This window comes from Emericellopsis atlantica (assembly GCF_019669845.1).
Source record: "Emericellopsis atlantica unplaced genomic scaffold F5Z01scaffold_5, whole genome shotgun sequence".
Taxonomy (NCBI): domain Eukaryota; kingdom Fungi; phylum Ascomycota; class Sordariomycetes; order Hypocreales; family Bionectriaceae; genus Emericellopsis; species Emericellopsis atlantica.
In genome coordinates, this window is record NW_025764707.1 from 1056890 (window position 1) to 1081202 (window position 24313).

At 54.9% G+C, this 24313-nt stretch overlaps 9 protein-coding genes across 9 annotated transcripts; 5 read left to right on the forward strand and 4 right to left on the reverse strand.

The window, feature by feature from the left end:
• Positions 1–1220: 1220 nt before the first annotated feature.
• Positions 1221–3798, forward strand: F5Z01DRAFT_671748 (uncharacterized protein; the record flags this gene model as incomplete). The annotated part of the gene is made up of 2 exons (XM_046264731.1): positions 1221–1253; positions 1300–3798. 2 exons carry the CDS (start codon positions 1221–1223, stop codon positions 3796–3798), a joined length of 2532 nt encoding a protein of 843 aa, XP_046121236.1.
• A 1186-nt stretch (positions 3799–4984) lies between these two features.
• F5Z01DRAFT_634072 (PHD-zinc-finger like domain-containing protein) lies at positions 4985–8548 on the forward strand (the record flags this gene model as incomplete). Its single annotated transcript, XM_046262017.1, has 3 exons — positions 4985–6433; positions 6482–7503; positions 7555–8548. The coding sequence occupies 3 exons, from the start codon at positions 4985–4987 to the stop codon at positions 8546–8548; spliced, it is 3465 nt and encodes a 1154-aa protein (XP_046121237.1).
• Positions 8549–11351: 2803 nt separating this feature from the next.
• On the forward strand, positions 11352–12438 carry F5Z01DRAFT_617244 (serine/threonine-specific protein phosphatase PP1 catalytic subunit; the record flags this gene model as incomplete). Its single annotated transcript, XM_046260963.1, has 4 exons — positions 11352–11528; positions 11584–11985; positions 12041–12340; positions 12394–12438. 4 exons carry the CDS (start codon positions 11352–11354, stop codon positions 12436–12438), a joined length of 924 nt encoding a protein of 307 aa, XP_046121238.1.
• Positions 12439–12810: 372 nt separating this feature from the next.
• F5Z01DRAFT_464469 (Rdx family-domain-containing protein) lies at positions 12811–13851 on the reverse strand. Its single transcript, XM_046259945.1, has 2 exons — positions 13348–13851; positions 12811–13266 (listed from the first exon to the last, which is right to left on the reverse strand). The coding sequence occupies exons 1-2, from the start codon at positions 13465–13467 to the stop codon at positions 12937–12939; spliced, it is 450 nt and encodes a 149-aa protein (XP_046121239.1). The 5' UTR covers positions 13468–13851; the 3' UTR covers positions 12811–12936.
• A 301-nt stretch (positions 13852–14152) lies between these two features.
• On the reverse strand, positions 14153–14670 carry F5Z01DRAFT_464357 (G protein gamma subunit). Its single transcript, XM_046259944.1, has 2 exons — positions 14408–14670; positions 14153–14356 (listed from the first exon to the last, which is right to left on the reverse strand). Exons 1-2 carry the CDS (start codon positions 14566–14568, stop codon positions 14236–14238), a joined length of 282 nt encoding a protein of 93 aa, XP_046121240.1. The 5' UTR covers positions 14569–14670; the 3' UTR covers positions 14153–14235.
• Positions 14671–16485: 1815 nt separating this feature from the next.
• Positions 16486–17679, reverse strand: F5Z01DRAFT_464810 (putative ubiquitin-like protein). Its single transcript, XM_046259946.1, has 2 exons — positions 16608–17679; positions 16486–16547 (listed from the first exon to the last, which is right to left on the reverse strand). The coding sequence occupies exon 1, from the start codon at positions 17292–17294 to the stop codon at positions 16665–16667; it is 630 nt and encodes a 209-aa protein (XP_046121241.1). The 5' UTR covers positions 17295–17679; the 3' UTR covers positions 16486–16547; positions 16608–16664.
• Positions 17680–17703: 24 nt separating this feature from the next.
• Positions 17704–21523, forward strand: F5Z01DRAFT_648469 (putative eukaryotic translation initiation factor 3 subunit EifCa). Its single transcript, XM_046263036.1, has 3 exons — positions 17704–17834; positions 17933–18196; positions 18252–21523. Exons 1-3 carry the CDS (start codon positions 17832–17834, stop codon positions 21144–21146), a joined length of 3162 nt encoding a protein of 1053 aa, XP_046121242.1. The 5' UTR covers positions 17704–17831; the 3' UTR covers positions 21147–21523.
• Positions 21524–21704: 181 nt separating this feature from the next.
• Positions 21705–22697, forward strand: F5Z01DRAFT_617054 (3-oxo-5-alpha-steroid 4-dehydrogenase-domain-containing protein; the record flags this gene model as incomplete). The annotated part of the gene is made up of 2 exons (XM_046260954.1): positions 21705–22254; positions 22306–22697. The coding sequence occupies 2 exons, from the start codon at positions 21705–21707 to the stop codon at positions 22695–22697; spliced, it is 942 nt and encodes a 313-aa protein (XP_046121243.1).
• An 8-nt stretch (positions 22698–22705) lies between these two features.
• On the reverse strand, positions 22706–23509 carry F5Z01DRAFT_679943 (uncharacterized protein; the record flags this gene model as incomplete). The annotated part of the gene is made up of 2 exons (XM_046265565.1): positions 22706–23071; positions 23144–23509. 2 exons carry the CDS (start codon positions 23507–23509, stop codon positions 22706–22708), a joined length of 732 nt encoding a protein of 243 aa, XP_046121244.1.
• Between the last annotated feature and the right edge of the window lie 804 nt (positions 23510–24313).

Sequence of the window (24313 nt, forward strand, 5' to 3'; positions counted from 1 at the left end):
CGCTTGAATTGCGCTTGCCCAGCACATGGACTGGCTGGACTGGAGCCCGATCCTGGTTCGCCAGTGAGCAGCTAGCGCCAAGACATGCAAGAGCCTCTGCAAAATACCCCCCCCACCAGCGGTGCCCCCCCCCTCGGTCTGTTATTAGGATTGGATCCCTCACGCCGGGTTGTTGATGTTGCTGGACCCTTTCTCTTTTTTTCTGGCTGTTCGCTTTTGCTTCTGCACCCTCGCTGCCCAGAGGAGCGAGCGAAGCGTGAGGCTATCTTGGGGGAGTTTCTCACAGTGCATGCCGGGACACTGGTCGACTTGCAAAGACACCTTGCCGCCGGGCCACCTTATCGCGGCGAGCCTCACATTCCTTTGAAACAGTTGGATCCCGGGTCTGTCCACCAGCTCCACGCTACAGGTGAGTGATGCTTTCAAATCCGTCCCAAGCCTTGATCTTCGCAACTGTGTCTTTCTCCCCTTTGTCTCGCGTGCAATCCTCCGTCGTCAGCGGTGTTCGTCCAGTGCCTTCCGCTGCGAGGCAAACCCCGATCAACTCGAAGCTCAACGACTCGAAGCGTTCACGACTTGGCGCGAGAAACCCCACGATCGATATCATGCCTATGTTGCCTATCGGTTGCAATCCTCCTCGAGTTCACTAGCCATGCGCGTACAACTCCTCTTGTCGACCTTGATCGCTGCTCCGCTGTGACACCGCGTGGTGCTGTGCGGCAATTGCCGGCTCGACATGCCCCCGCTGCCTCAGCGAGCACATATCATCTTCAGAGAAAACAAGTAGCACGTCCAATGTGTATTTCCGGTCGCTCAGCCCGTCGGCAGTCTCGGAGAGGGAAAGACATGGACCAAGTTGAGCATCCGCGTTTGCGTGACTCAATCGCAGTGCGGTGGCAATGCACATTGTGCTCGAATTCCACCCCAGCTGATGGAGCGGAAGTCTGCATTGTTACAAGATCAGATGTGCCATGTTTGCCTTCCTTTGGCAGCCAGAAATACCCTTTTCACTGCTTTGAGTCACTCACAAACGTTCCATGTCACTTATCTAACCTTGAACTGTTAGGCTATCCTGTTCGTGATTGAGCTGCTATAACCCGGTTGCGATCAGTGTACGCCTCTATTTTCATGCGACACACACGAACAACCAAAGCTATTCGCATCCAGGCCATCCTGCACGCCTACAGAGGCTGGCGCCGCATGCGCTTGCAAGCATCAAAATGGATTCCGAAGATGGCGAGTTCTTTGTCAAAGTGGGCAGCCATTTTCTATAGCAGCATCCTGTACTGACAGTAGCAGCAACTAGCCAGCTTCGTCCGCACACACGAGAAGGCGCTGGCAAACGCCCTACAGTTCCAGCGGAGAGAAACTCGTCATCGGCCTTCGCAGAGCACCAGCTCTGTTTCCACGATCCCCAAGTCGCCGTCCCTCCCCAATCGGCCGGCAACATCCTCCTCCGCCTCAACGCTAGCTGCTACATTTTCACTGGGTGCTTTGAATCTAACCTCGAATAATGTCAAATCAGCCAGGTTGGCTCTCACGCCTCACCACTTATTCTACCTGCTGTCTCGATTCGAAGAACTCGGTATCGCTGTGGGTCCTATGAAGGTTCGCCTGGAGAACTTGCACGACACGACGACGGCCGCCAACTACGTCTCATTTCTCGGAGATACCCAGAGATCTCGGAGTCGGGAGTCTGACGTAGGCTCGATCCGCTCCGTTTCCAGTGTCCGAAGTGTCATGTCCGGCATGTCGGCCCTGTGGGCTAGTCTGGGCATCGGCGCCAGCATATCTGCTGCTCGAACTGAGCGTCAGAAAGCTGCGGTTCAGTCTGACCTGAAGTACTTGTACTCCGCCTTCACCAAGATCCCCTGCCTCCGATTAGCTCCCGATTGGCGCGCCCGGTTGATAAGGGGCTACGAGGAATTTCCGTTTGATTCTGCCGTCCCCCTCTATGTCTTCAAGAACCTCCAGGCTTTGGAGGTCAGCAGTATAGACTTTCGACAGTTCTTTGGCTGGGACCGCGTGGCTGACCAGCTTCGGTCTCTGACTCTGAAACGAGCGGGGATCGAGGATCCCGCCGATATCCTGATCGACATCGTCCTGGATGACATGGACAAACGTCGGCGCCGAACCTCAAAGACTCAATCTTCTCCAGGAACCACATGGGGTTTTGGCGGCAGTTCCCGTCGTGGGTCTGTTGTGCCCCCGCCTGAGCTCCAGCGATCCATGACTGCGCCCGGCCTTGGCGAGACGAGGTTACCGCCTTCTGAAGTGCGCGTCGGGTCGTTGACCCCAAGTGAGCATGCCATTGAAGACAGCAGTACCTCAGATACTACACGCTCGTACGCTGCCGTCAGAACCAGTGACGAACTTTCAAAGTCGCCTGCCAAGTCAAGTCGGCCACGCAGCAATTCGCCGTCACGCCCGAACAATGGCCGCAGCCATTCCAACCAGCTTCGCTCCTCGCAGCAACGCATCAGGCGCTCTGGCTCGGGAAGCTCGAATTCGAGCCTTTCCGAATCATGGCACCATCATGGCAGAGGTAGTAGCTCCGGCAATGTTCTGGTCACTGGCATCCTTCCTGCAACAAAGTGGCGCTTCCTACGCCATTTGAGCCTGGCCGACAATGCGATGACTTCCATCTTGCCAACCAGTCTAGCGCCGTTGTCCAACACGCTGTATTCCCTGGACATCTCCTCCAACCTGTTCACACAGATTCCCGACAGCCTTGCAACCTTGACCGCGCTGCGCGCTCTCAATCTCTCGCACTGTATGATCGACTCGTTGCAATCTCTAACGCGCAATCCCTTGCCCGCAATCACGGCTTTGAACCTCCGTGGCAATCGTCTCTCGTCCCTGGCGGGTGTCGAAAAGCTCTATCCGCTTGAAAGACTTGATTTGCGAGACAATCACTTGACTGATCCCTCCGAGATCGCTCGCTTGACAGGTATCCCTGACATCCGGGAAATCTGGGTTGAAGGGAACCCTTTCACGCGGACACACAAAGATTATCGCATTGCAATCTTGAATCTGTTCCGCAAAACGCCGGGGTACACTGATGATATCATCATTGATGGAGCCGGACCAGGAAGCAACGAACGTCGCTATCTGGTGGAACGTCCACCCGTGCCCGAATCAGTGCCCGTGGTGAAGCCTAAGGCCCCCGAGGTCCCTACCGTTGACGTTGCAAAACCGACAATAGTGTATGGATCTCCCCAGAGCCCTAGCAGTCGCCGCGAACGCCCGGTACCGAGGGCCGTCATGAGCGAAATCAACACGGGCTCGACACGAAGAAAGAAAACGCCCAAGCGTCGCATTGTAGATCTCGCTACCAACGATCTATCCGCTCCATTGCCTGGCGATGTGCGTAGCACCACGTCACCTATTGATCGATCGAGTGCGATCACGCCCGAAGGCAACTACCAAGTCGCCCCAAAGCCACCACAAGCGTCAACTGCGACGCCTCCAGCTGATGCGTACACTTCAGCCACTATAGCACCCGCAGCAGTGCCCCGGGGCGAGCAAGGCACCGCTGTTCGCCCGGTGCCGCAGAGAGATTGCAATGATTCGCGACCAAACTGGCAGTCTGGTCAGAGTTGGGACTCTGATGCGCAGAGTTATCGACTGAAAATCGAGACACTACGAGACAAGGTTGGCGATGGCTACCTCAGTGTTCTTGGAGACAGCGATTGGGACTCTAGAAAGTCAATCGCTCCAGGACAAGAGGACCAACTGGCCCACTCTCTGCAGGCGCTTCAAGGCGGTCGGACTTTAGGCCAGTCCGTGAGCCCTTGAGAAGTCTCGAATCCCGCCATCACTCACGATACCTATTTATGATACCCCCTCTCACCTCTCACCTCCTGGCTCCCCTTCCCTGCCCATTGCTGGCGACATTCCCCAGTTGCCAATCGGCACGGTGCTCGAACCCGCCGGTAGCAACTTTTTCTTTCGAGGCACCCTCTCGGACAGCGCTCTGTTGTTCCAATGCGGGGGTTTCTCTTTCAAGCATTACATCACTTCACTTGGTTGTTGCTTAGAATGCCTCTCAGGCAGTATCTATACCACATTGCGATTTTGCGGAGCATTGATTTTCGGCGTTGGCATTTGTTACATGTGTTTGAGGGATCTGTAGGCGGCGTTTGGAGTGCCGCGAGGGGTTTTGGTTGCTTTATACACATCACAGAAGGGAGTTCGTTGTTCTCCAAGGCATGATGGTGGAGGCTGGTCCCTGCACGATCGAGGGCGACCCGAGATACATGAATGCATACTACAGACGCATGTGCGATCGGCTCAGAAAAGCATCTTCAAGATCCTTTACGTGATGTTTATGAATTCCATCATACACCCGTCTCGATCTCTGCGTGTAGTTCAACGCCTTACGTCGTGTATTGCCAGCCCCAAGTTTGGAGCCAACGCTGAATTGTTGCGGATGGCTTAGAGACCACCACAAAGACTGTCTGAAATACCCTCCACTTGAGCGCCACTGGTCTGATCGCAAACCGTGTACTTTTGGAATACTAGGTACGGAGTATTATTAGATGTGGTTCAAACTCCAACACAGCTGTCTTATACCTACAGACACTAGTTGGGGCGCTAATCCTGAACCGGTAACCCCACTAGCATACCTTAATCGGAAGTGCTTGCTTACTCATCCCCGCCGCGACCCAGCATTCAAGGGGGTGGTCCGTGCTTCCAACTTCACGCGTTGGCTGTTTTCGTGAACTCAGCAACAAGGCGGCTCCTAGCAACGAATACCATCGACATATCACGAAGCGAATCCCGAATCGCGCGTCTTGCTCCTTTCCAGGGCGGCATGAGCAAATTTGTGGCGCTTCAAACCCCACCGGAAGGCTGCCACGGCGCTGCCAGATGGAATACGCTCTTTACCATCCACCACTCTCTCAGCGCCACGATATAAGCAGTTTGACGTTGCGCTAGCTCTCAAAAGAGCTCCTCGACTAAAACGACAACTTCACGAGCGATGGATTCGATCGAGTCTCCCTCGCGTCGGACTCCGACCGGTCGTCGACGCGGTCGCCCGCCCGGCACATCGAGTGCGCTTCGAGCCGCTCGCTCAGACTCGTTGGGCGCATTTGGCGTACTGGCCGCCTCGGAACCTCCTCTTAAGAAGCGTCGTTATGTTCCCGGGGGCGCAGGCGGCGGCGGGCGGTGGTGCGATACAAGCGACCAAGAAACCCCTCTGCCCAACGGCGCGGCGACTGTCACGCGCACGCGCGTCCGCAGCACGGTCAACATCAGTACGCCCAGCGCACTCCCGCCACGTGAGCGCAGCACGCGCACTCGGAATCCTGTTTCGAACAACGAGCCGTTTGGCTTTGCCGCCGCAGTCGCTGCTTCAGTGCATCAGGCCGACGACTACAAGCCCCGCGAAGAGCGTAGCTGGGAGGAATTCCATCCGAATCTCGATATAGACCAGTGTTTCAAGGTCTTTCGGTCAGAGGAGGTTGACGGTACAGCTCAAGAGCGCCCAAGCACACCTGTGCTCGGGCCACCGTTGGAGACTTCTGAGGTGGGCTCTGAGACGCCGTCGCGGCACATCAACCCCGCCTCGACAGGCAATACACCTGCTGCCTCGACCAAACACGACACGAACCCATTCGACGCGCTGAATGGCACACCGACGAGGCGCTCGCGACGACCGACGAGGGACGTAATCAGCTTCTACGGTACCCGCCCGGCTGAGCTCCCCGTACCCGCAACACCAAAGAAACCGCAAGTGCTGCCGATCAAGAATCAGACTGCGAAAGAGAAACTCGACCTCAAGCAACCTTCGTACCGGCGAACCAATCGTATAGAAATCTTTGAGAGCAAGACTTTTGGGCAAGCTCGGTATGTCGACAAAGCCATGAGTAATGTTGGATATCAAGAAAGCGACCACTTTGCGCGGCCCGATCGACAACTCATCAAGGCCGGCAATGCAGGCGCAGAAGAGGATCCAGAACAGTCGTCCTCACCCACTGCTGACGACGGTTCACACTTGTCTAAGTTCTTCCGCGTAGAGTACGACATGGATGAGCAAGATGACATGTGGCTGGACTATTACAATGCCCAGAGAAAACAAAGCCAACTCGAACCTGTGACACGCGAAATCTTTGAGATCACAATGACAAAGATCGAAAAAGAATGGCATGGCCTGGAGAAACGAATACCGAAGCCAAACCCAAAGCCCCCTCAAACTCACCGTCCACGTTCGAGCTCAGCCGCCGCCGTGAATGGCGAGCATCAACCCGGCGAGGAACCTGATATCAAATGCGTCATCTGCGACGATGGCGACTGCGAAAACACAAACGCCATTGTGTTTTGCGACGGCTGTAACTTGGCCGTTCACCAAGAGTGCTATGGTGTCCCATTTATTCCCGAAGGACAGTGGCTGTGCCGGAAATGTGTCGCCTGTGGTAGAGGTGTCCCGGTAAGTTGCACATTCAATGGAACGTATTTTTCTTGCTAACATGCACAGACTTGTATATTCTGCCCGAACACAGATGGCGCATTCAAGCAAACTGCTGCCAATCAATGGTCCCATCTCCTGTGTGCCATGTGGATACCCGAAGTGTCCTTGGCCAACCACACATTTATGGAACCTGTCCAGGACGTGGAAAAGGTCCCAAAGACACGATGGAAGTTGAACTGCTTCATCTGCAACCAGAGGATGGGGGCGTGCATTCAGTGCAGTAACAAGAATTGCTACCAGGCGTTTCATGTTACGTGTGCTCGGCGCGCTCGCTTCTATCTCAAGATGAAGACTCCCACAGGCCAGCTGGCCGTGCTTGACGGAAACATGGTCCTGAAGGCATACTGCAACAAACACGGTCCTCCTGACTACACGGCCGAGCAACGTGTAGCCGAGGCGACAAAGGCAGCTAAACGGTTCTACAAGAAGAACATGAAAGGTCGTCTTTGGGCAGATAATTATGCCGTCGCAAACGTCATTGCTGCCCAGCAACGGATCAATGTGGACGAAACTCAGGCAGATGGCTCAGTTATGGGCATTGCCGGTTCGCATGGCGAGAAGAAGAAGAACCAACAGCCCAAGAATGTCTGGCGTCTTCCCTCTGGAGCCCCTGTTATCCCCCAAGCCGTCTTTGACACGGTTGAAATTTCCTTGCAGAGATTTTCCATCAGGAAGCGCAAAGAGTTCCTTGCCGAAGCCTGTCGTTACTGGACCCTGAAGCGCGAGTCCCGCAAGGGAGCCGCCTTGCTGAAGCGCCTGCAGCTACAGATGGACTCTTTCTCCTCCATGGAGCTCACCCGCAGGGACTTTGCAGCCATGGGCCCAGATGGCAAAGAGCGACTGGCGAGGCGGATACAGTTTGCCGAGATGCTTATCCAGGATATGGAGCGCCTGAAGACGTTGACAAATGACACTGTGCTGCGCGAGCAAGAGAAGTTGTCTGCTGCGGAAGTGGAACAAGAGTTTGTCGATGAGTGCTACTTTCCGGTCACAAAACACCTACTAGCGGCTATTGATAAGGCTATATCGTAAGTCAAAAGCCCATGATGTCCGTCGTTACGATTTCTGACAGCATGCAGGCTTGACAGGGAATTGTTTGAGGAGGGTCTGCGAAATATAGAGCGCCGGACGAGAGAGCGACATTATACAAAGGCCATGGTTTTCGCGCATGACCTTGGCAATGTCATCCGCACCGGCATTGCCACTGCGCACGAGGGCGCAGGCACAGAATCTTTGGATGAGCCTTCGCCAAAGCACACACTTGCCGACATCCGCGAGCGACGGAAGCTCGGGAAGCGCATCCTGAAGGCGGCGCAGCCGCATCTCGAAAGCGCGCTTCGTCTCGAGTCCACTATCGTTGACGGCAAACCTTTCAAGATTCTACAGCAAGAGCTGGCAAGTCGCATCGAGCATAGTCTCAATGTGCAGGAACAGATCATTCTCCGCAGTCGGGAGGGTACTCAAGCTTTGGGGCATGCGGTCGCTTCAGCCGAGGAGGCGATCGAAGCAAGCGACATTGCGATGGGAGAGGGTACAAGCCCGATCGCCGAGGAAGCTGACGCTCCCGGAGAGCCTGTCGAGGGCACGGCCGAGTCTGATGACGTCCAAATGGCAGATGCGGCCGACACGACAACCCAGCTTCCTGACGGCGAAATCACGTCGGAAACACCTCCCAACAGCGACAACAATGGGTTCAGTATCAATACCAAGCCGGGGGTCGCCCAGGCTGGCCCTCCAACACCGCCTCAGTCTAATGGCAGCCTGGGGAAAGTCATTGATCCCCTCACTGACGGCGGCGTACCGTGGTACTTCAAACCTTTTGATCCTGTTGGGACCACTGTTTGTGTGGAGGACGAGGTAGCGGAGCAGAGCGATGTGGACATGCAAAGCGAAGAGCTCACAGACATGGACGACGAAGAGCTTAAGGCGCTTGGGGCGGAAGTCACTGAGGGTCTCGAATCGGCCATTGGGGATAAGGGCGTCCCGGTTGCCGCGGTCGCGTCTAGGAGCAAGGCCCGAAGAGCGGCGCCGGCGGTCGCGAGTACTCGGAGAACGTCGGCCAGAAGACGTTAGCGAATGGGTGCTGCGGAAGTCACAGGGAGACGTATCATGGGAAGGGCACTGGAGGTCTATTACACACACATTTGCTGGTTTCGTAGTCAAATTAAGCTGGGCGTTGGCGGGAGTATAGAGGGCGCCCTTGGTATCACAATGCGAAGCAGAACCGAGGAGCGTGGGACAACGTTTTAAGGCATTTCACAGGTCCGCAGTCTACAATATTGATTGGCAGCTTTGTTTGCAATTATACACATCAGAAACGTCATGAGGTGGTGATACCTGAAAAGCGACGTCACTCCCGAAGGTACCAGGTATGTTTTCATCACATTCATCGAGAGTCAGGGGGCGCAATGTGTAGTATAATAGCCTTTACGCTTGTGAGGTGGGAATTTCTATAAATATCTACCAGCTGCTATCCCGAACCATCACTCTGATCACGCCATGGCCCATGAGGTATCCACGATAGATCTGCCGAGAAGCCAGAGCCTCCTCTTCGCCAGGCCCAGCTAATTAGCTGAAGATGGGAATGTCGACACGAACAAAGCGTGTTCCCGATGCCTTCGCGAAGTCAACTGGGTCCTGGCTTACGACGACTGATGAAGATCGGGCCCCGGAAGAGCCTGGGTTGTCGCCCACTTGCTGTAGAACTATTGGCGCCAGGTTGCGTGTTGCAACTGACCATAGGCCAAGCTTTTCTGGGCCCCCCATTTTAATCGGCGTGGACCGATGGACGAGCCTTGCAGCTTGCAGCTTGCGAGTCGAGATGCCTTGGTCAATGAGCTGCAGTCCAGAGTATATGGCGATCTCTAACTGAAACGACGTCGTCTCAGGGGTAATCAAGGGTAGCAGAGGCGTCCAGTCTTTGGTCTTGTACCGTCAGCCACCACTTATCAGAGAACAGGCAAGGAGGGAAGCTCAGTGCCATTCTCCTTGCGCGAGCTCTGGGTGGCAATTGTCCTACCACGCACATGGGAACATCGGCTGCCGTATCTTGGTGCGACTGCTTGCTAAACCGATGCTCGGCATATGTGCAAGCCTTGATACTGTCAAGTACAACGGTGGGCCGGGTGGTTTGTTAGCATCGATTTGATAGTGGCTGTGCTGGGCCTTGACATGGTGGTGTGCGCTGCGCGTTCCCTAACGCTGGCCGCAAGCACTGGAGCTCTAGTGGAGTGGTTGGCCATAGGATCTAAGAGTACGCAAGGTTCTAGTTGCCATGGATCTGCAAAAGTGGCCAGAGGCTGGCAAGGTTTGGGTCGATGTGTCTCCTAATTCACGTCGCGGTCTACAGACGTATCTTGGGCAATGGTTTCGGCCTCTCGGGCGAGATGGAAGGACGGCCAGACCAGGCAGCCGGGTTCCCGCGGTCAGCAAGTTGAGAGTGGGATTCACCTGTAACTTGCTTTACCCTACTCGCTCCGTAATACGTGTACTCGGGCAGTGTACATGTAGTCTAGTTATTTAGATCCAGTCCCTCGTCTACCAAGTATACGGGACTGAAGCCTCCACTGGCAGAGGCGCTCACTTACCTTACCTTACTAATTGTCCTGAGGTGAGCACTGAGATCCAGTCCACATCGGTGGCCCCGCCAGCCGGAGTCCGGTCCTCTAGCCCACTGCGCTCTAGCCTCTAGCCGCCTAAATCAGCGCCCAGCTCCTCCCTTCAGCACCAAGGTCCCTTACCCAGCGGCGCGCCGGAGCCAGACGATCCAGTCGATACAGCCGCTGGGTTTTCGAGCGGCCCCCCTTTGCCCTTTGCACGCGAGAAAAAAAAGCACAACAAGTCCGACCATCCATCCCTCTTCCTACTCCTCTGCCACCACTCGACAGAGTTGACACGCGAAATCAACAGACGACAACGACACAGCGCCGCCTGCGTCATACACAAGACAGGTCCCTGATCTCGATACTAAACACTTGCGATTCTTGTGAGCAGCTTTTACTCCTCGCGACCACGTCAAACGCGCGCGGCCGAAAACATCCATCCTGACTCTTTCCTCAGTCCTCGTGGCAGCCTACCGCCAACATCGACTGTAGGTATCACCAACCGTCCACCTGGTGATATCGATCCTCCCAGATCACACTCAAAATCATACAAGGCGACATCGTCCACGGACGACCTAAAACCTTAAAAAAAATCCAGGCGACAGCGCGAAAGCGTACCATCCACGACGCACTTGCGAACCTGCATTCCAAGACGCCAGCCTCCACTCACTGGGTGACGAAGACCTCCACACCCGCAATCATCACATCGCCTCCCAAGGCAATTGCGACGACGACGACGACAAACAGCCTATATTGATCGTCATTCTCTTGACAAGTAATACCTACCCTAACGAGAAATCTTGCGACGGGAATCTTCTCCTGCCTGGAGCTACGCCACCGTCACAGTGAGTCGAATCATTCCCAGTTCCGTGATGGCTTAGCCTCTTGATAAAAAACGGCAAACCCCTCCTCCCGCTCCCCCCCATCATTCACATTTGAGTCAAGAAGATTTCGCTCGCCTTGCCCTCACCACACAATAGCCCATTTGTGCGCTCAATTTCTCTACTTGGCTTTGCAAGTCTGCACACTATGCAATTTGTACCATGCGACGTATTCCGCAGCTTGCTGACGAGCCGTATTTGCGGTCTGCAGGCTCGATCCGAGTACCACCAACCTAGCGCATAAGCAGCAGCGATCAGTTACGAACATCGCCGTCAACTGACCGAGTCCCCGCAGCTGCCTCAACCCTGCGCATCGGCTGGATTCCTTTCCCTTACCGCCGCCCACACAATCTCTCCTTGTAGCCTGACATTTCCCATCGAGGGCTTGTTACGATGGCAGAACACGAGGTCGATCTCGACTCCATAATCGACCGACTGCTGGAAGTTCGCGGCAGCCGCCCCGGCAAGCAGGTTCAGCTCCTCGAAGCCGAGATTCGGTATCTGTGCACCAAGGCTCGGGAGATTTTCATCTCGCAGCCTATCCTCCTCGAGCTTGAGGCTCCCATCAAGGTGAATATGGGCGACATGTAGAAAACGCCAAGATGGCATGCTAACACCGGTTCAGATCTGCGGCGACATCCACGGGCAGTACTACGATCTCTTGCGCCTGTTTGAATACGGTGGCTTCCCCCCCGAAGCCAACTACCTCTTCCTTGGCGACTACGTCGACAGAGGCAAGCAATCGCTCGAGACCATCTGCTTGTTGCTGGCCTACAAGATCAAGTATCCCGAGAACTTCTTCGTCCTGCGTGGCAACCATGAGTGTGCCTCCATCAACCGCATCTACGGCTTTTACGACGAGTGCAAGCGTCGCTACAACATCAAATTGTGGAAGACCTTCACGGACTGCTTCAACTGCCTACCTATCGCCGCTATCATCGACGAGAAAATCTTCACCATGCACGGTGGCTTGAGCCCTGACTTGAACTCCATGGAGCAGATTCGCCGCGTGATGCGCCCTACAGATGTAAGCCGATATCCCAAGTGCCACAGCGTTGCGCATGTCATGCTGACTCTCCAAGATCCCCGACTGTGGGTTGCTGTGCGACCTGTTGTGGTCAGACCCGGACAAGGACATTACGGGATGGAGTGAAAACGACCGTGGTGTATCCTTCACCTTCGGTCCTGATGTTGTATCGCGCTTCCTCCAGAAGCACGACATGGATCTCATCTGCCGCGCTCACCAGGTCGTGGAGGACGGCTACGAGTTCTTCAGCAAACGCCAACTTGTCACCCTCTTCAGTGCTCCCAACTACTGTGGAGAATTCGACAATGCTGGCGCCATGATGAGCGTTGATGAGAGTCTACTGTGCTCGTTCCAGGTATGTGAGCTCCGCGAGTTGTGGCTATACCAGTTGCTGACGTTCGGTCCCAGATCCTCAAGCCTGCCGAGAAGAAGCAGAAGTTCGGACGGCGATAAGCAAGCAGTGGACTACTTCTATCGCACCCTCGACGAACAAGTCCTCTCGCCGCGCCGGCTGCTAGCCACAGCGACAAGCAGTGTCCGGCGCTCCGGCTTCTGTAAATCTGCGATCCTCTTGCGCGTCTCGTAATCTCGCTCCATTCCGCATAATCCTCCTCTCGCCGGGTCCGACATGACGTCGGAATTAGTTGTCGAGCAATCTCGAGAGATCGGTCCATCGAGCGTGTCTGGCAAACCTGTGTTGAACTCGGCGAGCTTCGGTCGTATCATGCCCAATCTGCAACGTTGATCACGACAACGGCTGTTTCTTAGCTCAGCAATAAATATACATAAAAATCGCTTTTGACTTTTATTTACCAGGTACCTTAGCTCTTTTTCCTCCACGCAGAACATGACATGGTACCATTGAGTCCTCTAGCGGCGTATGCATCTGCCAGACGCCTAATTAAACCTCCCTAAATCTGAATCTAATTCTCATGACCATGTCCTATACCGTCATGTTGCGCAGTCTTCACATTTCTGCTCGTTGCCCTGCGGTTCAGCCGTCTCGTTCCTTGTGTCCTTTTCCTCGTTGACGGCCTGTTCATCCTTCTTGCCATAGTCCCTGTCCACGTGTCCAAGATTCCTGTCAGGCTCAATCACGTCTCTGACTCTCCTCTTCAACTCCTTGGTCTCTGGAAAGCCCCCGTCCGTCCTTCTGTCCCATAGCGTCTTCGCCTCCGCCGTTCCATGATATATCTGGACGACAAATGTCCCGCCTGTGGAAGGCTGCAGGGCGACCTCCCCCAGCGAGGTGGAGAACGTGCTCAGCAGCTCCTGGGCGTACTTGAGGGGACTCGTCAGCACGGGCATGGGCTATAGGAGGATGGAGGGGTTGATGTCGAGGGACCCCGAGAGGAAACTCACATAGGCAGCTCGGAGAAGCCACTTGCACTGGGTACAGAACTGGATGGTGACCCTAGGCAGGGGCCAGACTATGGCCTGGGTCGTGATGCTCGAAGGAGCGGCATCGGTCGACATGGTCATGTAGTAGACTTGAATGCTGAATTGGGCGGTTGCAATGGCGTTGCCAAACGCAAGCTAACGTAAGGTACTGGTGTATGTTCCTCGTCCAGCGGGGTCACTTGTCTCGACGAGCCCGGTCTGTGAAGGACTGTCGAAGTCGATGGCGGGTATTTAGTCTTGGTTGTAGGTGCCGAACATATGACGCGAGGGCATTATTACTGTGGAGGAGACGTGGAGGAAGCCTGAGCCCCAAGTCAAGCAATAATTACAGCACACTATGGAGATGACAAAGACAGGAGACGACGAACCCGGTATCGGTACATGACGCTGGTGAACAAAATGAAAACCTGGATTTTGATGGGAATTATTACACGCTGACTAGCCAACCGGGTTTCCAGACAGGAAGCTATCAGTACGCTTCCGGTGTTGGTACGTATCTTGCCAACCACAATGCAACCGGCTCAAGCGCGTATATATCATGTCATGAAAAGGGACCTTTGCTGTCCCTCTCGTATATCCTCCGATACCCGCTACCGCGTGCAGTCTGTACCCAAACCTGCTCCTAGCTTGCAAAGTCGCCCAACGCATGAGTTTCAAAAGGAAATGCGCATCAGAGAAGTACATTGCAGAAAGACGGGTGCGTGAGTGTGCCTCCCGCGCACGCACAACGCTTGGTATATCATCATCGACGGTCGTGGTACCTCGTCGTACCTCTCTCCTTGGATTTCGATTCCTTCGGATCGCTTCCCAGACGCTCAGGCTGTTACTATTCTTCTTGAGTTTCTCACTTCACATGACGACGCAGCAGCCACCGGATTGTTGTGGAGCGTAGGGGTCCTCGCCCTTGGGGACAGCGCCCCAAGTCGAAGGCACCATGTAATCTCTCGTGCCGTTGCAGTAAGCAATGATGCTTCATGGATCATCAGCATTGCACCTCTCTGACGTGGGTTACGTGATTTACCTCTTCGCCGCAGTGCTGACAGGGATGCGCTCACGGTCGAGATCCTCCCTCAAGCGGTTGTTCAGCTCTGTCAATCGCCTCAACTTCAGGTCGGCCATCGACTGCCTGGTCTTCTTGATCTGCGACGGGTCGCCGACGTCACGAGACGTGTACTGGGGCATTTTGAATTATGGAAATTGGATCGAAACTGCGGAGATAAAGTTGGTGGGAATAATCGGCGGAATGCCTGTCCGACCGAATTGAGTTGAAGACGTTGATTATCGTTTGGCTCGTGACAGTGTTGATAGAAGCGTCTGCTAATGCATTGTGTTAGCAACGGTTCGTCACAGTTCGAGGCCGCCGTAGATGTGAATATTCGCGCAGCTTGCATGTCCATCCATCAGTAGTCGCACAACCAGGCTGAGCTCCGGAGGTTTGAGGCTTCAATTGACAGCCAAGTTTGGGATCCTGGTCGTGCACAGCTTGAGACTCAGCCAAGATTTGCACAGGCCGTCTCCCAGTGTGGCAGGATACCTCACATAACCAAGCCCTTCCCGTGTCGCGAGCCTGTCGCGTCGCTTTCGGCCAGCTCGAGAGATGGCGGCTGCTGTCTGCCGTAGTCGAAGCCTGGGCGTGACTGACTGGTTGTGGTGAGAGTGTCTCTGGCACAGAAGCATTGGGTGCTACTGCTGATGGCTGTCTGCGATGGCTCTGGTCCCTTTTCGCTGTGTAGTGGCCTCGATTGATGGGATCGGAAAGCGAGGGTGTCCAGCAGTCCAGATTCGTCGGGTCATTCAATTGAAAATAAGTAGAACTTACATTATTAGTACTCGCGTTGTGACTGAAGGAATGGATGGCGAAGAGATGCCAGCGTCGACGGAGGAGGAATTCAAACGAGGATGTCACGGGGAACTGGAATTGGGAATTGGGACTGGAGTTGGGGGGCCGGCTGGCGAAAGGTGCAACTCGAGCGAGTCAGCGCAGGCAGGAGTGACCAGTGTGGGTCTGGCCTCATAATCGGAGCTCGAAGCAGCAAGCCTCAGGGGGGAGACTGGACTCAAGTTGCAGCGCAACCCAGACGAGGAGGGCTGGAAGCTGGAGCGGCCGCAGCGCCTCCAGTCGGCTTGGCTGATTTGCTCGAGCTAGTCCCGATCCTGACAGAATCTCGTGCCGCTTTCCATCCTTTAGCCTCTAAGCGGCAGATTTCCCCGCCGCTCGCGTTCACACACCCACCAGCGAAATGATAGAAGTGTACACATGCAAGTAAAAGCGGCGTTGGAGAAGGAGATTGAGAGGATGCGCGCATGCAGGTCATCTGCAGCGATTCTTTCCATGGGTACAGACCAATGACCACCATTTAACAAGCATACGGTACAAAGTCTTTAGCCATTATTATAAGGTAGGTCATGATGGAAGTACTATTACCGTCAATCTAAGAAAGATACAGCAATCAATATTAATATCAATCATACTTTATCATAGGAGATTTCACGTGCGTTGCTGTTTGTGGCTCAGATTGGTGCCTTCCTAATGAGTAACCTGGCGGCTGTGGGGCAAAATTTCCCCCTGACATTACTACCACAGACTATCAAGAGACCGATTTTGCCAGAAGTTATTGACAATATTCCAGTGAATGTTTGACTACGGCGAGAGCAAGTTTGGGAGGTCTGACCCGGCTCCGGAGAGCCTTCAATGTTCGGGAATTGATTAAGTAGTTCGGGAATTAACTAAGTAGTAGTCAAGACGATTTATATTGCGCGGCAACGGTGGACCACCGGATCAGATCTGGAGGTTTCCAACGGTCCGTCCTGAAGGCGTAAAATGAGATCCAGGTCCCGATTCCTCTATGTTGGCACTCGTTACTCTCCTTCGACCCCCGGACCACCGCTGTGCTCTATAGCAAGCCTGGCATTGATTCGTGTAGCATTGGTATACTCTCGGTGCAGGCTGGCCATGGTGGAAACCATTGGTTTCCCGTAGAAATGAGGATCACAGTCTACAATCCTATCGTAGATGGCTTGACACCCCAAACTTATAACAGCGCATCCTTTGAGAGGCTGGGAAACCAGCCACGAATTGCGTAATGTGACAAGATCGTAGAGGGCTTCATCTGCGCATTGCCCATGGGGGATAATGGCACGCATTGGCGCATGGCTGGGCGCTCTACAACTGTCAGGACACTGCGACAGCGCTGACCTTCAGGTAGTTAAGCGACTCTTACCATCTGTAATCTTATGGTCGATTTGAGGAGCGCCCTTGATGTCAGACCCAGTGGATTTCAGTCGCCAGTGTCGACCTCAAGGTCGAGCTGGACACCATTCGAGATGCCGTAGTCTTCTAGGGTAATGTGATCCTTGAAGGGCCGCTCGCCTTGACGCTTCAACATGATCTGTCCGGGCTCTCGGCCTATCCGCGCTGCGACCATCAACTTGAGTTGCCCGACTGTGTCGGCTGGCAGGCATGGGATGGCAGATTTGGTTCCAAGGCGATCGTTGACGTTGACGATAATCATTTCCTGCCCAGCGGGTATGGCAGCAGCTGCCTTTTTCTCTTTCTTGTCCTTCTTTTCCCTCTTCTCTTTTCGCGGTTTCTCGGTTTCGGCAGTCGCATGGTGGTCCCGGGACATCCCCCCGGGAGATCGGGGTCGACGTTCCTCCCTCGGGCCATCATTGCGATCATTGTCCCCAGGTCGGTCGCGATTGTCCCTTTCCCTTCTCTGGTCGAATCGATCTGAGTCTCGATATCGAGGTGGCGATCGGTCGCGATACTCCTTCCGGCCTCCTCGTTCGCCTCGATCGTCCCGGTCATTGTTCGAACGGCTAGTGTCTTTCCACCTGAAACCTCCTCGGCCCCCCCGACCGCGGCGAGGAGGCGAGCGTGAGCGATCCTCGCGGCGTCTGTCCGCCATGATCGGATGCAGAACGAAGCTCGTGCAGTGCGGTGTTGCTGTCAAAGGTGAGGTGACGCAATCTCGCGCTAAGCTTCGTAGCTTTCTTACTGCGTGAGACGCCGGATGGGGATCACGTGACTGGGACAGCACCCCGTTTTGAGACTACTTGATAGGTACCTCAGCGTAATGCCTAGCCTCAGTTTGATGAGGTTTGTCTCCAATCCGGTGTATGTAAATTTGAGATCTGGCTTAACGCTAGGAGCATTGAAGTGTTGGAGAAAGGGCACGAAAGGGCCTATTTGTGTATTGGTGGTGTTCCAAGGGCGCGTTGCCGTCGATCAAGCGAGCATCACGTAAGCGGCACGTGATTGTGGATCAAACAGTGAGTCGCCGGCGCAGTAACCCCGCGACTCTGCACACACGGAAACAAAATTCGTTCACCCCAAGCCCACGCCATCTCGACTGAGTGCCCGACAATCCCTCCCACTCCCTGGCCAGCGACGGCAAACCGATTGTCCACATATCCTCCAGTCGTGCAAGAGGGTATCGCCCATCATGGTACGTTTTTCCAAATGTACTCAGCCGTCGCCTATCCCAGAATACTCGGGCTACTGCTACCCCTCGTCGTCAAATACCCTGGCTAACGAACTTTACAGCCGCCGCCACCTTTGCAAAAACCCGAGAATGTGCTCAAACGAGCACAAGAGCTCATCGGGGTCAACCAGGCCCCAGCAGCTCTCAACCTTCTCCACGAGCACATCACCAACAAACGATCGCGCAATGCCCCGAGTGCCAGTCTCGAGCCCGTCATCCTCCAGCTCCTGGAGCTGGCGGTTGAGCAGCGAAAGGGCAAAATCGCCAAGGATGCGCTGTACCAATACAAGAACATGTCACAGAACACAAACATTGCAACAATCGAGGTATGCTGGATCTTTTGCCGTTTTGGGGTGTGCGTATCCTAATTTTCGTCAATAGTCGGTAGTGAAGCGTTTCATCGAGCTCGCAGTCGAAAAGGTCAACACAGCTCAGAAGAAGGCCGACGAGGTGCAGTCCAGCATCGACGCCAACACATCGAACGTTGATGATCTGGAGGCCAGCGAGACCCCCGAGTCCATCCTCCTGGCTACAGTCTCCGGCGAGCAGTCCCGCGACCGTACCGATCGTGCCATTGTCACGCCTTGCCTCAAGTTCTTGTGGGAGGCTTACCGCACAGTTCTCGACATTCTCCGCAACAATGCCCGCCTCGAGATCCTTTACCAGACCACAACCTTCCAGGCTCTCGATTTCTGCCTCAAGCACCTTCGCAAGACTGAATTCCGTCGTCTCTGTGAGCTCTTGAGGAACCACGTCCAGACTGCCGCCAAGTATTCATCGCAGATGCACGCTATCAACCTGAGCGACCCCGATACCTTGCAGCGTCATCTTGAGACAAGGTTTCAGCAGCTCAACGTAGCCGTTGAGCTCGAGTTGTGGCAAGAGGCTTTCCGCAGCGTGGAGGATATCCACACTCTACTCAACCTCAGCAAGCGTCCTGCCAAGAACATCATGATGGCAAACTACTACGAGAAGCTGACACGCATCTTCCTGGTCGGTGAGAACTATTTGTTCCACGCTGCCGCGTGGTCCAAGTTCTACACTCTGCTGTGCCACTCTGCTTCGTCGATTGCTACAGGGCAGAGCAAGAAGTCTGACAACCCTCCGGCTACGGATGCAGACCTGCAGAAGGCCGCGTCGTTCGTGCTGTTGTCGGCCCTGGCCATCCCTGTCATTAGCACATCGCGCTCCCGTGGCGCCATGGTTGACTTTGATGAGGCCCGCAAGAACAAGAACTCCCGTTTGACACACCTGCTTGGCATGAACCAGGCCCCCACTCGCGGACGTCTGTTCAAGGATGCTCTTTCCAAGTCCCTGCTCCAGCGCGCCCGCCCGGAGATCAAGGATCTATACAACATCCTGGAGGTCGACTTCCACCCGCTTTCCATCTGCAAGAAAATCTCGCCCATCCTGACCAAGATCGGAGCGGATGCCGATATGGAGCGCTACATCCAGCCCCTGCAGCAGGTCATCCTCACAAGGCTTTTCCAGCAACTGTCTCAAGTGTACGAGACCGTCGACCTGAGCTTTGTGCAGAGCCTCGCTCAGTTCCCCGAGCCTTACCAAGTTGACCGCGGCACTATCGAGAAGTTCATCATGAACGGCAACAAGAAGGGCGATTTGGCCGTCCGTATGGATCACTCCACCGGCGTGCTCAGCTTCGATAACGACGTCTTCTCTTCCTCCAAGGCCGGCCACACAGGATCTGGCGCCGGTTCGGCGGAAAGCGAGACTGGTGCCGTGCAGCGTCTCCAGAACACACCCTCCGAAATCGTTCGTTCGCAACTCACTCGCCTGGCAAAGAGTCTTTTCACCACCTGCCACTACATCGATCCCGAGATGAACAAGGATCGCATTGCCAGGCGTAATGCTGCACTTGCGAGGGCAAAGGCCGGCGCAGAGCAGGAGCACATTGACACTTTCGCTCGCAAGGATATCATCGAGAAGCGTAAGGCTGATGCCTCCAAGATTCAAGCCGACCGCGACAGGGAAAACGCTCGACAGAAGATGCTGCGTGAGCAAGCACTTGCTGAGGCTGAAGCCAAGCGCCTGGCTGCCGAGCAGAAGGAGCGTGAGGAGAAGCGCATCAAGGCCGAGCACGATCGTGTGCGCAAGGAAGAGATTAAGAAGCAGATTGCCGAGCTCAACATGAACGACAAGGCCATTGAGCTCGACCTCAACGACATTGACAACATTGACACCAACCGTATCCGAGCCATGAAGCTGGCTCAGCTCGAGAGAGAGAAGAATGATGTCAATGAGCGTCTCCGTATCACTGGCAAGCGTATCGACCATCTTGAACGAGCCTACCGTCAAGAGGAGGCGAAGAAGTTGAACGCCGACTACGAGAAGCAGATTGAGCAGGACCGTGCCATCTACGAGACTGTCAAGGAGAAGACCCTCAAGGAAGCCGAGGCGAAGCACAAAGAGAGTGTCGAGCTGAAGCACCGTCTCAGCCGCCTGGTACCAGAGTACGAGTCTTTCCGTGCTTCGCTCCACGAGCGTCGCCGCGATGAGTTTGAGAAGAGGAGGCGTGACGCGGAGCGTGAGTTGGAGAAGCAGATCGCCAACCGCAAGAAGGAGCATCGCGAACGTAAGCTGCGCGAGAAGCGCGAGCAAGAGGAACGCGAGAGAGAACTGCGCGAGGCTGAAGAGCGCGCTGCCCGTGAAGCCGAGGAGCGTGCTGCTCGCGAGGAGGCCAGGAAGGCTGAGATGGCCAAGCTCAAGGAGCAACGTGAGAAGGAGCGTCAAGAGATGTCCGAGAAGGTTGCACTCCAACAGCGTCGTGAAGAGGAAGCCCTCGCCCGTCGCAAGGCTGAGAAGGAGCGCGGTCCCGCTGTGCCCATCCGCGGCGCCCCGACCGAGTCCTCCGAAGGTCGTCGCCCTCCTGTATTTGGTGCTGGCAAATGGCGCGAGCGTGAAGCCTCTGGTCCCACAGATGGCGACCAGCCACCACCTGCTCGTGCGGTTCCTTTCGTCGAGCGCAGCGACTCCAACGAGCGTCCTTCTGGTGCTCCTCGTCTCCCCCTGGCTGGCAACAAGCCAAGCTGGCGTGAGCGTGAGGCTGCCAAGGCTGCCTCGTCTGGCGGCGCCGGCACCCCTCCACCCAACGCGGACAGTGCACCACCACCCCGTCGGTTCGAAGCCCCCCGTGGTGCTCCCATGGATCGGGGCAACTCGAGCCGCGGCGATAGTGGGCGTGAGTCGCCCGCTCCACAAGAGAAGCTGCCTTCAGGTGGCGCCGGCAAGTACGTGCCCCGTCATCTGAGGAAGTAGGACTGTGCGAGCGGGAGTTGGGGATGTAATGATTTTGGCGTTGGGGATTTTCAAAGATGCTAGGGCTGCGACCTTTCAGTCTAGTCCGATGAATGAGAATTGATTCACTTGATGCATACGCCATCGATGAAAGTCGTGCTCGACTTCTTATGTATCCGAGTCACGAGATTTGGGTTGAATAGGACATCTACATACAATGAAGCAAATTGAATGGCCTGTTGTCAGTATATGCATGCGTTACCTTTAAGGTGTGAAAAGGGGTCTTCCAAGCCGAATATGAACTTCTCATGCGTAATTGCCCAGTTGTTTGCATCCCCGAGAAGTCCATGAGTTGAATTGCCTAGGATCTAGAGGAAGTAGAATTTTTTATGGTATGGCTTTGAATGTCATTGCAATGTTGAACAAATGTGAATAGGGTAGCGTGATCCGCTTCGCATGGCTTGGTCAACTGCCGCACAGATTTCCAACCAAACCCTTTCTTTCAACGACAAGCCTCTTCCCTCGCTTAGGGCTTTCGATCGAAACACACCCAAATTCTCCCGTAGAAGCGCGCTGAAGATGGAAGCGATTCACGCTTTGACCGACTTCCTGGGCCACTTCACACCCGCCCAGTATTGTCAGACGTACTACCTGTTTGGCGCGGCTGTCATACTTAGCGTCCATGTTCTCCCCAGAGAGCTGCAAAGTGCGTTGCTGGACTACGGCGCGAGGCAGCAGAGATCAAACAACACCTCAGGGATCGACAGCAACACGTGGACCAAGAAGACCCTGACATCGCTACTTACTTGTCTGGAGGTTCCGCACTCGTGGTTTTTGCATTTCTACGTCCTTTCTGTAGCTGGCTCCGCGTTTTGGGCATGGCAGTTTGTCACGAGAGGCGCCATCATGGAGGCTATAGCCCAGGCACAGGTCAAAGATGGGAGCCGAAGTGCGGAACTTGGTAGTGTGTTTGTGGCCTGGACACTGATGGCAGTTCAAGGACTTAGGAGGCTGTACGAGAGTTTGGTGATCATGAAGGCTGGCAAATCCCCCATGTCTAGTGTTCACTGGATCGTTGGGCTGGCCTACTATGCCTGCATGAGCGTCTCCGTCTGGGTTGAGGGATCCGGTGAGGCGGTTACGTTAAACAGTGCTGAGCATTGCTGACCTATATTGGTAGGTGCGATTTTGGAGTCCTGGACCACATCCCAGGCACCCAGCCTTCCCTCTACGCGCGCAGTCCTTGGAGTTATCCTTTTCATTTACGCGTCCTTCAAGCAGAATGAGTGCCACAAACATCTGTCAGGACTCAGAAAGTACACGCTGCCACACCAAGGGTGGTTCCAGCACATCATCTGCCCACACTATACAAGCGAGTGTCTGATCTATGTGGCGCTATCTCTCGTAGCTTCGCCGCCAGACACGGTGGTCAACAGAACCGTCTTCACAGGTCTACTCTTCGTTGCGGTAAACTTGGGCACAACGGCGAACACCACAAAAAAATGGTACGCAGAGAAGGTTGGGGCCGAGAAGGTGGCTTCGAGATGGAAGATGATTCCTTTCGTGTTTTGAGGTTGCGATCACTTCTTCGTGAGGAGGCCGAGCTTGCCACCGACCTTTGAGACTTTGAGCACGTCTCGATATGTCAAGCTTGTGCGTGTCTGGCGAACGTGCCGACCCGATGAGAAGGTGCGACAGTCATTCAATAGAGGCCAATTGACCACACTCTCCTCACCAAGGTTGACGTCTTCGAGCGTCTCCTCGATGCCGTGCAGGTAATCGGTATACAGATCTCCCATGGTGATGAGGACACTCCGGGGCTCCTGCAGTACTCGCCAGGCCGGCTCCGTCTTGACAGTGCCATCTTCCTTACTGCGGTATAAGTTCAGGCACAGGCTATCACCAAGACTAACGGTGCAAACGACAGGCCAGTACGCAGCACCATCCTACGAAACATGAGCATGGTGCCGGCTCGCTCACTGTTCAAGATCACTCAACTTATGAGGCATAATGCCGACACCAGGCGGATACTCGTTGATCAGGACATGGTTCGGACCCTTGTGTGGACTGTCTTCGAACAACCATGTCTGGTCTGCATCAGACAGCGGGATAGATTTAAGCCGTGTCACCACGGGGTCGTCCAACCAAGCTGGCAATGGTGCATGAAGGAGCTTATTCTGCACAAGCTCCGAGGGCCACGCTTGTAGCCTCCGATGGGTCAGCTGCTTCCATCGCGGTTTAGGCGCGCTTGCAATCTTATCGAGAAGGAGTCTCTCCTCGTCTTCTGTGATAAAGTTGGGTATGTAGTAAGCAGTGTTTGGAAGCCTGGAGACCCGAGCGTGCTCAAGGATGCGCGGCAGTTCTGCGTCATGGTGCCCGGCCATGTTGCGCCGTCGTCGGCTCGGGCAGGCAGAGGTCGTTGTATTGAAGACGGCAGTATGATGAAGAGAACGGGAGGCTGGTTGGAACTCGGACGACGCCAATCATCACTTGCGTCAGTGTGAGAACACCATGTATGTACTTGTAGGTCGTCGGCGGGTACTCGAAACGGGGTTTTCACGAAAGGACGGTCGCTCAGACGCTCAGTGTCGCATAGTTCTTGGGAATCTTGGACTCGACGCGACAACCTAGATTGAAAGCGTCTGACGTTTGTTGGGAGGGCTGAAAGCAGAAGGATAGAGTCCACCAATGTGCCGCAACAAGATGGCGTAGAGGATGGTTACGCATTTAAGACACTCGCTCCTTCTGCGAGTCTGCGACTGCCAGTGCTGGCAAGGGTGGAGCCCTTGGGAAGTTAGTTTCTATGCGAGAACCAATGAGAGAAGCGGCTGAGCTCTGGTGGCGACATGATCTGGCGCAGATTTTTGTCAATGGACGCGGCTGCGCGCAGGTGGAGCTTGCGTTGATTGAGCTTGCGCTAAGCAGGTGAGCGATGTCCCTTACAATCTCTTAACAGTGTAACCGAAGCCGGCAGTGGCCCAGCCCAGCCCAGCCCAGCCAAACGCAGGAGCAGCCAGCCAGCCAGCCAGCCAGACAACAGCAGCAGCAAAGCGTACCTTGGAGCCCGCCTTTCCTCGACTTTCAAACACCTCCCCACCGCCCACTCTGCTTATTCACTGGCAGTACAAACAGACACGACCACGACGACCTGTATAACGACACCGATCGAGACGCTTGTACGATAGCAT

Excerpts from the sequence above, each read along its gene's own strand:
- F5Z01DRAFT_464469 (XM_046259945.1), bottom strand. The coding sequence starts at position 13,467 with ATGACCATGTCGACCGATGCCGCTCCTTCGAGCATCACGACCCAGGCC. Across the intron at positions 13,267-13,347 it reads GGCTTCTCCGAGCTGCCTAT|TACGCCCAGGAGCTGCTGAG; the intron begins GTGAGTTTCCTC and ends AGTCCCCTCAAG.
- F5Z01DRAFT_464357 (XM_046259944.1), bottom strand. The coding sequence starts at position 14,568 with ATGCCCCAGTACACGTCTCGTGACGTCGGCGACCCGTCGCAGATCAAG. Across the intron at positions 14,357-14,407 it reads GTCAGCACTGCGGCGAAGAG|CATCATTGCTTACTGCAACG; the intron begins GTAAATCACGTA and ends TGATCCATGAAG.
- F5Z01DRAFT_464810 (XM_046259946.1), bottom strand. The coding sequence starts at position 17,294 with ATGGCGGACAGACGCCGCGAGGATCGCTCACGCTCGCCTCCTCGCCGC.
- F5Z01DRAFT_648469 (XM_046263036.1), top strand. Across the intron at positions 18,197-18,251 it reads CAAACATTGCAACAATCGAG|TCGGTAGTGAAGCGTTTCAT; the intron begins GTATGCTGGATC and ends TTTCGTCAATAG.